We start from the raw sequence: 13,186 nt of genomic DNA on the forward strand, positions 1-13,186 counted from the left end.
AGTAAAACAGCCACACTGGCCAGCCTTACAGACAAACCAGGCAACAATGACATACACCTTTAATTCCAGTAGCCCCCCCACCCAGTGTATCAATGTATCTGTCTCTTGGGTGTACTCACTAATGTATTTTTTTTTTAAGATTTATTCTTATATGCATTGATGTTTTGCCTGCATGTATATCTGTGTGAGGCTCTGCGGTCCCCTGCAATTGGAGTTACAGACAGTAACATGTGGGTGCTGGGAAATAAACCCTCTGAAAGAGCAGCCAGTGCTCTCAACCCCTGAGCTATCTCTCCAGGCCCCAGTAATGTATTTTAAACTTGCCTTGATTTATCTTTGATCTGTGAAACTTAAAAAAAAAAGTTGGAACATGAAGTCTGGAGTAACCTAATCCTCAGGCCATGGTCACTCAAAATAGTGAGTGACCTTTGAGAGGAGAGTTGTGGTTTCTGTGTCACAAAATCAAATCCACAAACCTATTCAAATTCAGACTTCCCAAGTTGTGTATTTATAGTGTTTCTAGTTTCACTTCTAGATACAGAGACGCTTTGCCAAGAGCTGCAGGTTTGACTAGACGACATGTCAGAAAGAGAAACAAAGTAGCCCCTCTCCCTAGGCCATTTGAAGAACTTCCACTGAGGCAGTCAGACCTCACTTCCACAGGTGGCCACTTTCTTGACTCTTAATAAACTCTTGAGCTCACATTGCTAAACACTGCAATACCACAGCCAGAGCTTTTCTTTTTAAACGTTTTACTCTCCCTGCCCCTACATTTCTTTGAAACTAACATGAATCATGCCTCGAAATTAGTATTAATGATTAAAGACACGGAAACGCAAGACCGCTATCCTTGAACAAATCTTTAAAGTACACTTTAAAAAAAAAATGCCCAGCCGGGCGGTGGTGGCGCACGCCTTTAATCCCAGCACTTGGGAGGCAGAGGCAGGCGGATCTCTGGGAGTTCGAGACCAGCCTGGTCTACAAGAGCTAGTTCCAGGACAGGCTCCAAAACCACAGAGAAACTCTGTCTCGAAAAACCAAAAAAAAAAAAAAAAAAAAAAGCCCAAATGAGGTCATAGTGAGAGAAAACATTTTTTTCCCCCTGAAATTCTTTTTATTGTTATTTCGTTGTTAGTATCACGCGTGGAACTTGGAGGCAACGGAAAATTACTCAGGAACGTATCTGTAAGCTGAGAGACACTAAAAAGAGCTACCCGTAAGGCAAAGAGCTCTTGAAAAACTCGACTTTCGGATCTTCGCAGAGGTTGAAGAAAAACAAACAGCCCGATTGGCTTACACGTCACCCCCAAAACTCAAGCCCACCTCAGCACTGGTACTGCGGCCCGCCTCCGTCCTCCAGAAACGACAGACCGCTCAACGCGCCGGCACCGGAAGTGACGTCAAGCCTGCGCCAGCCCAGCCGGCCGCTACGGAAGCGGTGTTCCGTTGCTGCAGAGACGACCGGCTGTCGGTCGCCGATGCTTGCGGCGCGGGGACCATGACGGGGAAGAAGTCTTCCCGGGAGAAGCGGCGCAAGCGGAGCGGGCAGGAGGCGGCCGCTGCGCTCGCGGCCCCGGACCTGGTGCCCGTGGTGGGCGGTACCGCGGGCAGCTGCGGGAGCGGCGGCTGCTGCGGGGGCGCGGGTGGCGGCGGCGGCGGCGGAGGAGGCGGCGGCGGCGGCGGGGCGAGTGTGGCGGGCGGCGCGGAACGGAGCGAGCGCCGAAAGCGGAGGAGCACCGACTCGTCCTCCAGCGTCTCGGGCTCCGTGCAGCAGGTGCGTGCCTCGCCTCGCGCCGTCCCCCGTAGCTGCGGCCTCTTCCGAAGAGCCGGGCTGTGGAGCCGCGCGGGCGCGCACAGGAGCTCATTGTTAGTGCCGGGCTCCCCCGGGCCGCCGGTTCGATTCTGCGTCTGGTGGATCCCCTCCCGGTGTTTTGAACGTCCAAGTTTCTTGATTTACTGCCCAGTACCCCTTCACTATTAAACTTTCGTGGCTCTTTTTACTCGTGGTTTTGCCGTGGGATGGGAACTAGTTACAAATGCCGGTGTAAGCACTGATCATACCGTTTTAACGGATTCTGATTATTTCACATCACACATGAAAAACACAAACAACTGAGACCCAAATTCGGGAGTTTTACCCACAGTCACAGTTGCAAGCATTTCGTATTTCTTACATTTGAATTCAACACCTGGTCCCAAAAGATGTTTTTTTTATGCGTCATCAACCTGTCGCGAGACCACCATTTCAAACAGTAGTTTGTAACTTACTATAACACGAAGGTTTTCTTAAAAGTCATCGAAAACAGAAGTAAAGGCAGAAGCTGAAAGCCCTTCGTACTGTCACTTGCTATGCATACCTTCTGTTGCTAATCTGTACCTACATAACTGGGTAATATGCCCATGTTGAAAGGGGTTCCTCCCATACATCGTGTGTTTTAGGGACTCCCCAGTATCCACATACCTTCATTGATTAATATCTAGGTTTTTAGTTTTCTCGATTTTTACATAAAATACCAAACTGAACGTTGTTCATGAATCTTGTGCAAGACTTACATAGGCATAGAGCTCTTACAGAAGTGAAATTGCAGTGTCAAAAGTATAGCGTTTAAAAAAGCAATGAATTCCTTTGCTTTGCTTCCTGGCAACATATGATACACTGACGAATTGCCTTGTGCTCACGATTCTTTGCAAATCTTCACTAGTGTATGTTATCTTCCTAACACTCCACCCTCACTGTGTAGCCTTGACTAGCCTAGAACTTGCTGCCTGGACGCTCTGGACTCATTCTTAGTGCCCTTCCTCCTGCCTTTGTCCTTGGATCGCTGGCATTACAGGTGTGTCCCACAGCTTCGTCTGTCTTTTCTCTTCTTTTAGAGAGCTGTTGTCAGACTAATAGACCAAGTGAATATTACCTTTTTTTTTTTTTTTTGACACAAAGTCTCACTGTCTAGTTCCTACTGATCTGGATTTTGTAGAACAGACTGGCTTCAAACTCAAAAAACAGGCCTGTTTTTTCTTTTATTCAGTATTTCCCTGAGAAGTCTCATTTGTATTTATATTAACCTTTTGTGTAGCATGTACAGGTAATGCTACAACTTTGTTTAAGGTGTTCAGGAGCCTTTGATTTCTTTGTAGCCAGAGCTGATTTCTTTTGCCTTCTGAATTTTGTGTTTTGGAAGATCTTAAAATTTATAAAATAATTCTGTATTTCTTTATACTACTTAACAACTTTCATGTTTATTTATTTTGTGTATGTGTGTGTGTGCCACAGCAACTGTGGAGTCGGAGGACAATTTGCAGGTGTTGAATTCATGGATTCCAAGGACTGAGCTCAGGTTGTCAGGATGGCAGCAAGCACCCTTACATGCTGACTCTTCTCATAGTTTTTTAAAGATTTTTTTTTTGGTTTTTCGAGACAGGGTTTCTCTGTAGCTTTTGGTGCCTGTCCCGGAACTAGCTCTTGTAGACCAGGCTGGCCTCGAACTCCCGGAGATCCGCCTGCCTCTGCCTCCCGAGTGCTGGAATTAAAGGCGTGCGCCACACACCGCCCGGCTTAAAGATTTTTTTAAAAAGTGTGTGTGCCCAGAGAGGACAGAAGAGGGCATAAGATCTATTGGAGCTATATATAGGTGATTTTAAGACCATTGTAGGTGCTGGGAACCGAGCTTCCGTCCTTTGGAAGAGCAGCAAGCTCTCTTAACTGCTGAGCCATTTCTCCAGGCTCATACATTTTAACATTACAATTTTAAATTGGGACTTGTGGGTGCAACTGTCTATATGATTTTCTTCTACCTGGTCACACTGTTGGGCTCTTAATGGCTTTCTGTAATATTTCTGTTCACACTGAACTTTTTTCTGTTTTAGCGTTATTTTCTTTGCTAGTCATTTTGTATTATCAGAACCTGATACAGTGCTGGATAGTAGCAGTGACAATGGACATTCTTTTCCCATTTTGTTTTTAAAGTTAGACTTGCCCCTTCCTCTCTTCTTCCTTGCCTTCTGTACCAGACCCAGGGCCTTGAGTCTGCTAGACAACTGCTCTAGCCCCGAGCTACACACCCAGCTCTAATGGGAACAGTTTGAATGTACCAGTAAGTATATTTGTGATAGCTTTGGAAAGGTGACTTTGGTCAGGTTAGGGAAATTTCAGCTGGTTTTGTGGGTCTGTTTTTATCATGTGGCTTCCTGACATGCTGTTTATGCGATTGTATCAGTTAGTGTAATTTTGTTGTTTAAGTACTGGTAAGATAGTTGATACTAAGTGTCTATACTGTCTTAGAATAAGCCCTGTTTGGTGTGTTGGATTTATGTATAATATGAAGTATTTTTACTTTGGGGTAGATATTTTTGTTTATTTTTGAGACAGAGTCTCTCTGTGTAGCACTGGCTGTTAAGATACTTCTTAGACCAGGCTGGCCTCTAACTCACAAAGATCCACTTGCCTCTGGAGTGCTAGGGTAATAAATCCTATTTAGACTAGCCTATAGTTTTATTTTTTGTTGTGAATTGAGCTGGGAAATTTCCTTATGTGCCTATTAGAACTTGACCATTGGCAGGACTTTACAGGCTTAATTGGTTTTGTTTTTTATCAGTCAGGGACTCACTATATATCCCTCACTATCCTGGAACTCATTGTGTAGACCTGGCTGGTCTTGAACTCACAGAGGTCTATCTGCCTTGCCTTCTCTAGAGCTACAATTAAAGATGGCCATCATCTTGCCTACCCTAAAAAAACAGTTTTATAAAAGAAATTTTAAGAGCTAGTGAGATTGCTCAGTGGTACTGCAAAAGCCTTTACATCTGAGTTCCATCTTGAAACTACTGTGGAAGGAGCAAATCTATTCTCAGAAGTTGTCCTTTGACCTTTGTGTGTGAGTATAATGCTCACACATCATATACTCATAGCAAACAAAATTTTAAATTGAAAAAATAAAAATTATTATAGATCTTTTGTGCTTTCCTTCCCCATTTGGACTTCCATCTTCACTTGTTAATAATGTGATATGGTGTAGTGTAGGGGAAGGAGGGAGGAAAGACAACTTACACAGAAGAGACACAAAAGTCCTGCCTCTGTGAGCCGAGGGAAGGAGGTTTGTATTTGAGTAATTTACAGAAGGTCCTTGTGCTGGGAACACAAAAATATGAGCACAAAGGGCCAGATGGAACATAGTATCACAAGAACAGCATGGAATCACTTAATGGTTTTAAAATAGGATGAATAAGGACTCATTCTAAAAAATTGATCTTGTAACTGAAGTCTCATACTGAATGTGGGGAAGCCAGCTCCATGGCTGTTAGAATCTAGGAAAGATTATGGAAAACTTTTGGAAGTAGATTTGGAAATACTGACTAGTTATGGAGGGCAGGAAGTATAAATGTCAGAAATGTCTTAAATTATTGAAACTGTTTGAACCTTTTGAATATGATGAAATCATACAACAGTTTAAAAATGATAGCTTGTGGTTGGAATAAGACTTGGTAATTGTGGTTTGTAACATTTGCTGCTGTTTTATTTCTTTATATGAATTTAAGTAGAATGACAAAGCCCTTATAGCTTTTGGATAAAAGGTCCCTGAAGAAATCTTCTAATTCTTCAATTCTAAAATTTTAGAAAATAGCCCCTCCCCATGGAGTATATTTTCATTTGTGTCTTCTGAAATATGTTTTTCTGTTATTACAACTTCTTGTGTTAACTGCAGTGTGGAGAGTAAAATTAAGGAGTGATGAACAACTAAATTTTCTCTTCTGACTTTAGATATATAGTTGTGTAAACAAAAGGAATTTAGTGTTTAATGAAGAATAATTCAATGATAATAGATGGTGTCATGCATAACACTTTAGAGTATTTTAAATAGTGTTATTTAATAATTCCTTATTTCTTTACTTATAGGAAACCAAGTGTCTTTTGCCTACTCTGGAGAAAGAATTATTCTTGACAGAGCACAGTGATGTTGAAGAAGGTGGACTGGATCTGACTGTTTCATTAAAACCAGTTAGTTTCTATATATCAGACAAAAAAGAAATGCTCCAGCAGTGCTTCTGTATAATAGGAGAGAAGAAGTTACAGAAGATGCTTCCTGATGTGCTGAAGGTACTTGGCTGCACTAGTGGGCTGCACACACGTGGAGACAGAACCTTCTTGTGTCGCAGTCTTCTCACTGAGTGTAGTGTGTGATTGAATGCTCTAATCTAAAGCAAGCTACTTGCAAGGAAGAGAATTTGGAGAACCTTAAATGGCCTTTTATGTTCAAGCGTTTTTTTAAAGAAAAATGTTTAGGCAAGACATTTATTGACCCCATGGAAATAATGCTATTCTTTCTCAGTAATGGTACTAATTGGAGTTATAATAGTATCTTTCTAATGCTTAAGAATAGCGTGCTGCTGTGTAAACAGTTGCAACATAGTTTGTAGTAACTTGTGATTCATCAGGTTTATAGGTATTCTCATGTATGCATTTCTGAAAACTTCAGGGAAATATGTGGTATTCCGATTTTGTGATTATAGGAAGCCCAAGCAAATTGTGAGGGCAAGTATCTCATCTAGTCACTCCCTGAAGATTTGCAATGCTGTGAGAATTACCTAAGATAGAGTAGTCTGCAGTTAAGGGTATTTGGAAGATCCTTCTGATCAACGTGACTTTATATATTCTTTCAAATCTCTGAAATATTTATGTCAACTGACAACTTTTCAGATTTCATCCCATAAAAAATTTTATGTGAATATTCTTGAGGCTTTTAATTTGTTTGATTATAAGATTTGCTAATTGGAATTTTTCTTATAATTGCAGTTTTCCAGTTTATATTGGAGCTATAGTACATAAATGCAATTTTTTTTTAAATGTCATTTTCTTTAGAACTGTTCAGTAGAAGAAATTAAAAAACTATGCCAGGAACAATTAGAGCTCCTGTCTGAAAAAAAAATCTTGAAGATTCTTGAGGGTAAGAATGAATATTTCTACATTCTGAAAACTTATTAATTGGTTCTCTGCATAAATATTGAGGTTTTCTTTCTCTTGCTTGAATGTGACTTTAATTTCATTATTGAGGAATCACACAAGAATATCTTTACTTTTGTTTATACTGAAAAATATAACTTATATATCAGAATATAATTTCTAAAAAAACCCAAATTTGGTATATAGTTTTTCCCAAACAATATGTAGATAAGGCCATGTTTGTTCACTATAATAAAATGAAATTTTAAAAAATGAGAAGTGCTGTAAAAAATCACCAATAATTTGCATTTTCTTTAGAATAATTAAGATATTTTTTGCTTTGTGGTCTTAATAACCTATAATGAAATGAACTATTGCATATTTCTCCTGTTTCAGTAAGACCCAGATGCAATATTAGAGTTGTTTGTAATTTTTTTTAGTATTTTTGTCTCCCAAACTACGATCATTCTTTGATAACTTTTAGAATTTTAAAGTTTCAATTTATTTTTTTCTGTTTTTGGTTTGATTTAGACCTTTGAGAGGATTTTCTTATTTGCATCACAGAAGAAACAAAAAGCAGATATTTTCCATTTACAGAGACTAATTTTTTTTTTTACTTATTTATTTTTTTAATGTGAAGTAATAGGGTGGAGAGATTGATCAGTAGTTAAGATTGGAGTTTGGATCAGAGTAACAACACCAGGTGGTTCACAACTGCCTGTAACTCCCCTGTGACTCCATCCCCAGGGGATCTGATATCATCTGACTTTTGCATACATATGTACACACACACACACCACCACCACCGCCGCCGCCATCACCACCACCACCAACAACAAAAATGAATGTGTGATTCTGGAAATATGTACATATATATGTATGTAGTTTCTAATTCTGTACATAAATGTTTTTGTATGTTTGTGATAAAGGGAAGACAAATGAAAAAAATCAATTTTAAATATAACACTGGAGACTGGAAAAATGGTTTAGGGTTAAGCGTACTTGTTGCTCTTCTGTAGTATTTGAGTGTGGTTTCCAGCACCCACAATGTAATTTATAACCATCTGTCATGCCACTCTGTCATGTGTGGGCACTAGCACACATGTACCTAGTCACACACAGATACACACAGACATATAAAAAATAGGTAAAATCAATCTTAAAAAATACAAGTAATGGAAAAATATTTTATAACTTTTTACACTTGTATATCTTAAAGATAGCACTTTTTATAGAATGATAAAACCATTTTATAAACATGTTTTCAGTAGCTCATTTTTTTTTATAAGGTGACAATGGTTTGGACTCTGATATGGAAGAGGAGGCAGATGATGGCTGTAAGGTGGCATCCGATTTAATCAGTCAGTAAGTTAAAACACAAACAGTTTCATTTTCATTTCTAAATTTGTTATTTTTTGAAGATCCCTGACTAAAAAAAATAATGTGTGTGTGCTTGTATGAGTGTATTGTCACATGCTGGTGGGGGAGGCTAGAGGAGGGCATCAGATCTCCTGGAGAAGGAGGTAATTGGTTGTGAGCTGCCGGAAGTGGATGCTGGGAGCCCAACTTGGATCCTCTGGAAGAATAGGAAGTGCTCTTAGCTGCTGAGCCATCTCTCCAGCCTCTCTTTGACGATTATGATTGTTTTTCTAAGGGTGCGTGTGTGTGTGTGTGTGTGTGTGTGTGTGTATGTGTGAGAACCTTTATATACATATATATATGTGTATAAATGTTTTTGATCTATTTATTTTTACATGTGCATTGATTTATATGTGTACTAGTGTAAATATATATAATTGAAATATTGTGATGATAAAAATACTTGAGATTTTGAGAATCACTGTCAGCGGGCAGAGTGTAAGTGCATGAATAAGTACTACATGTTCAAGCTGAAGTCTAGAGTTTTTCATGTTTAATAGAATATTATTGAGTAAGTATAACTCAGAGGGACAGTTTCACAGTGAAAGTGTAGAGAGGGGCTGGGGAATTGGCTCAGCAGTTAAAAGCACTAGTTGCTCTTCTAGAGGACCCCAGTTCAATTCCCAGCACCCCCATTGTTGCTCATAACCATCCTTAATTTCAACTCCATGTAACCTGATGCCCACTCCTTACCTCCTTGGGCACCAGGCATTATGTGGTGTGCTTACATGTAGGCAAAGCACTCATAAATAAAATAAATCTAAGAAAAAGAAATTTTTTTTTGTTTTGTTTTGTTTTGTTTTTTTTTTTTTTGGTTTTTCAAGACAGGGTTTCTCTGTGGCTTTGGAGCCTGTCCTGGAACTAGCTCTGTAGACCAGGCTGGTCTCGAACTCACAGAGATCCGCCTGCCTCTGCCTCCCAAGTGCTGGGATTAAAGGCGTGCGCCACCATCGCCTGGTAGAAAAAGAAATTTTTGTTTCGCTTTTTCTTTTTTTTTTTTTAAATATTTATTTATTTGTTATGTATACAATAGTCTATCTGTGTGTATGCCTGCAGGCCAGAAGAGGGCACCAGACCTTATTACAGATGGTTGTGAGCCACCATGTGGTTGCTGGGAATTGAACTCAGGACTTTTGGAAGAGCAGGCAATGCTCTTAATCACTGAGCCATCTCTCCAGCCCTTGTTTTGCGTTTTCAAGACAGGGTTTCTCTGTGTAGCTCTGGCTATCCTGGAATTCACTTTGTAGACCAGGGTGGCCTCGAACTCAGAGATCCCCCTGCCTCTGCCTCCTGAGTACTGGGATTAAAGGTGTGCCACCTGGCAAATGTTTGCATTTTAAATAAGTCATTTTAGTAGCTTTTTTACAAACACTCAGTGCTAACCCTTATATAATACAGAAGTGTACATCATTCAGTTTATTTAGTTTAAATATTTACCTGACCTGCTTCTTTTTAGTTTAAGTTTCTTCTCCACTTCCCCTTCTTTCCTTCTTCCTCTCTCCCCTTCTGTCCTTTCCTCACTTTTTCTTATAATTTTAATTCTAGGAATTGGTCCCGAACCTCACACATGCTAGGGATCATTGTCCCACCATATCCCTGGCCCTCGATTTCTTAAATTATTTTTTTCTTGATGTTACTTTTAGAAAGTTGAATTGAGTTTTTGCTTGATTGCTTTTATTTTCCCGTTATTCATTTCCCTCCATTTTTAGGTATTGTTAAGGCTTAATGCTCACACCTGAACAATATTGCTACTTTTTTTTTTTCTTTTTAGTGTGGAAGCCATTTGGTGGTTGCTCAATTAGAATAGAAATTCGGTTCTTTTAAAATTACAATAAGGGGGATGAAAAGTCTTCTAGAAAACTTGGTATCTTAATTAGGAATTTTATTGCTGTGAATAAAAGCATGACCACGGCAGCTCTTATGAAGGAAATCATGTAATTGGTGGCTCCATTACAGTTTCAGAGGTTTAGCCCATTATTGTGAGAGTACTGCATCATTCAGGCAAATGTGGTGCTGGGTAGTAGCTGAGAGTCCTGTATCTTTCATGCAATAGGAGGTTGACTGGAACAGTGGGTGGTATCCTGAGCATAGGAAACCTCAAAGCCTGCCACCACACTGACACACTTCCTCTAACAAGGCCATACCCACTTCAGCAAAGCCACACCTCCTGATAGTGCCACTCCCTGTGAGATTATGGGGCCAATTACATTCACACCACGGTACCACTTGGGTTTGAATCCCAGCTTCAGGGAGTTCAACATCTTCCTCTAGTCTGTACTAGTCTTGCATATGGTGGCCAGAGACACAGGCAAGGAAAACACCCATATACATTAAAAAAAAAAAAAAAAAAAAAAAAAAAAAAACCAAGAAAGTTAGAACAAGGACTAGCTATGGATTTTAGCTCAGTGGTCGAGTTCTTGCTTAGTAGGAACTAGACCCTGGGGTTTAGCCCCTAGAACCACAACAACAAAGTTCAGTATCTAACTTTTGGATTATGATGATGAAAAAAGTTTTACATAGATAACAAGGGCAGTGTTCTCAAGAACCCACTGTATGATCAGACAGGTCACGTGAACTTTTTGTCATGTTCTGTCAGGCAGACAAAGCAATTGCAAACAGAGGCTGAGCATCTCTAACCCAGAGCTCTTAAATCCAGGCTCTAGAACTTTGTGATTTGTATGTTGGCACTCAAAAATGGTTTAATTTCTGGTTTGAGATGTTTATTTAGTTTAGGGATCTTCATCGGGCAAATTGGTATACGGCTGTCACTAAATATAGACCCTGTGAGCCTGGAATTTACTGATTCAGCAGTAGATAAGGGACATGTCACCTGTACTTCACACATTGTCATTACTGTTAATAGTGGTACTGGTACGTGCCAGATGATTGAGTTCTTTGAAATTACTGGTTAATACTAGCTTTTATTCTTATTATTTGTTTCTTGAATGACTTTTTTTCTAGATTTATTTTTATTTGTGTGTGCGTTTGTGCTTGTGTATGTATCTGTCTGCTTTGTGTGTGGCATATGTGTATGGGTATCTGTGAAGGTCAGGAGAGGGTGTCAAGATGTGGTTACAGGCTGCCTGGTGTGGTTGCTGGATCCAAACCCAAGTCCTCTGGAAGAGCAGTACTCAGTCATCTATCTCTCTAGGACGCAGGAGCTCCAGGACTCAGCCCCTTTCTTAAGTAGCTGAGATGCCAGAATTATTACTAAGAATGATGTAGGCCAGTGAGATGAATCACTGGACACGGCACTTGCTATCAAGTCTGATAGCCTGAGTCCAATATTGGGGACTCTTATGTTGGAAAGAGACGACTCACTCCCCAAAATTGTCTTTTAACCTCTTAGTTGCGAGTGAGAAGACATCTTGGAGTGTAAAGTGAAGGTGCTGGGAAAGGGAGAGATTTGGAGAGAACCAGCATTAGCTCCTGCTGCTGACTTCTTTCCTCCTGCTTCTTGGAGCAGAATAACCTGCATCAGCAAACCTGTAGACCTAAGACAGGAAACTAAGCTTTTCAGACAGAATGAAGGCAGGGCATTTCATTTGCTGCTGTTGAGCAAAATTGGAGGCACAGAACAAAGACAGGTTTTCCTTTTCTCAAAACTTACAAAGGCAGCTTAAGAGGCCTTTGCTGATAGTATCCTTTGGATTTTTCTTTGTACTTCGAGGGTCAATTGAGCTCTATTCATCTGAGGGGAAGTGAACTAGTGGGTAGATTCATGTAAACCTTTTTCCAGGCTTCAGCAGAAGAGTCAGCTTGGCATATTTGGTGCTTAAACTTCCCAAGTCCTGTGACCTTCTGTTTTTCACTTTAGTGAATGCTCATTGTGTGACCAGGCTGCGTGCAGAGCAAAAAGACTGAAAGGAACTCAGTACCTTCTATTCAGCACCGAGTTAATAGAATCCAGGAAATAAAGCTTTAACAAGATAATAGGACTGCTCGAGGAAATACAGTTAGAGTACAAATGTAATTTTGGGAAGTAACGCTATTCTGTGTCTCTTAACTCAGTAGGATGAGTGGTAAAAAGATTGGTTATGACTGGGAACTGAATCATTGTCCTAAACAGGCAGGATGGGCAGATAAATGCAGAATGCTACAGAAAAATGTAAAAATATGTTAACTCACAGTTTTAGGAGACCTATCATGGATCTACTGGGAAAAACAAAAAACTATGTGTTTGGAGTTAAAAGTTTGCCTTAAGACCCTAGAGGGAGGAATAATGAGAGAAGATCTTGTGGGCTAAATTCGTTTGTTGAGGCCTTACTCAACAGTGGTTCAAACTGTAACCTATTTAGAGATAAAAAGAGGTCCTAAAATGACAGTGAGGTTTTTACCATGGGTGCTGATCTAATCTGTGTTCTGATATTAAGAAACAAGTCAATACACTGAAGACACTAGAGAGTAAATTGGGGGGTTAGAATTGAGTAGGAGAACTTCTGACTGGTGGGTGCTGCTTTCTTCAGGGCATGGCTAGGCTGAGGGTACCCAGTATGCCTGATGGTGCCCACAGAAGTTGAGCCAAGCAGCTCTTACTGCTGCCAGACTAAACAGCAGAGGAAGAGTCAGCTTTACCCTTGACTCTGAGTCTTCCTGTTGTACCTCATCTTTACCAAATCTAGCAAGAGGCAAGCTGAGAATGACTTCTGTTCCTAGAACCACACCGCCAAGTGTAAAGGGAACATTTGGACATGAGAGAAAAAAGCTCATGATTAGTCTAAGAACTTTCTTCACATTGCTAAGAAAAGTAACTAAAAGAACATTGAGAAAATGAGACAGCAAAGGCAAAAGGTCAAAACTAAAGCACCCAGAACTTTAGCCTTTTATGAACTC

At 40.2% G+C, this 13,186-nt stretch overlaps 1 protein-coding gene across 2 annotated transcripts in view; it reads left to right on the forward strand.

Moving 5' to 3' along the window:
• The first annotated feature begins 1,444 nt into the window (after positions 1-1,444).
• Positions 1,445-13,186, forward strand: part of Caap1 (caspase activity and apoptosis inhibitor 1) — a 55,307-nt gene continuing 43,565 nt past the window's right edge. Inside the window, exons 1-4 of one of the 2 annotated variants that reach the window (XM_057785156.1) lie at positions 1,445-1,774; positions 5,891-6,091; positions 6,854-6,938; positions 8,224-8,299. In XM_057785156.1, the coding sequence (XP_057641139.1) occupies positions 1,499-1,774; positions 5,891-6,091; positions 6,854-6,938; positions 8,224-8,299 (638 nt within the window). In that variant the 5' untranslated portion in view covers positions 1,445-1,498. The remainder of the gene's footprint in view (positions 1,775-5,890; positions 6,092-6,853; positions 6,939-8,223; positions 8,300-13,186) is intronic. The other variant, XM_057785157.1, reaches the window with a different exon arrangement.

This window comes from Chionomys nivalis, chromosome 11 (assembly GCF_950005125.1).
Source record: "Chionomys nivalis chromosome 11, mChiNiv1.1, whole genome shotgun sequence".
Lineage (NCBI taxonomy): Eukaryota > Metazoa > Chordata > Mammalia > Rodentia > Cricetidae > Chionomys > Chionomys nivalis.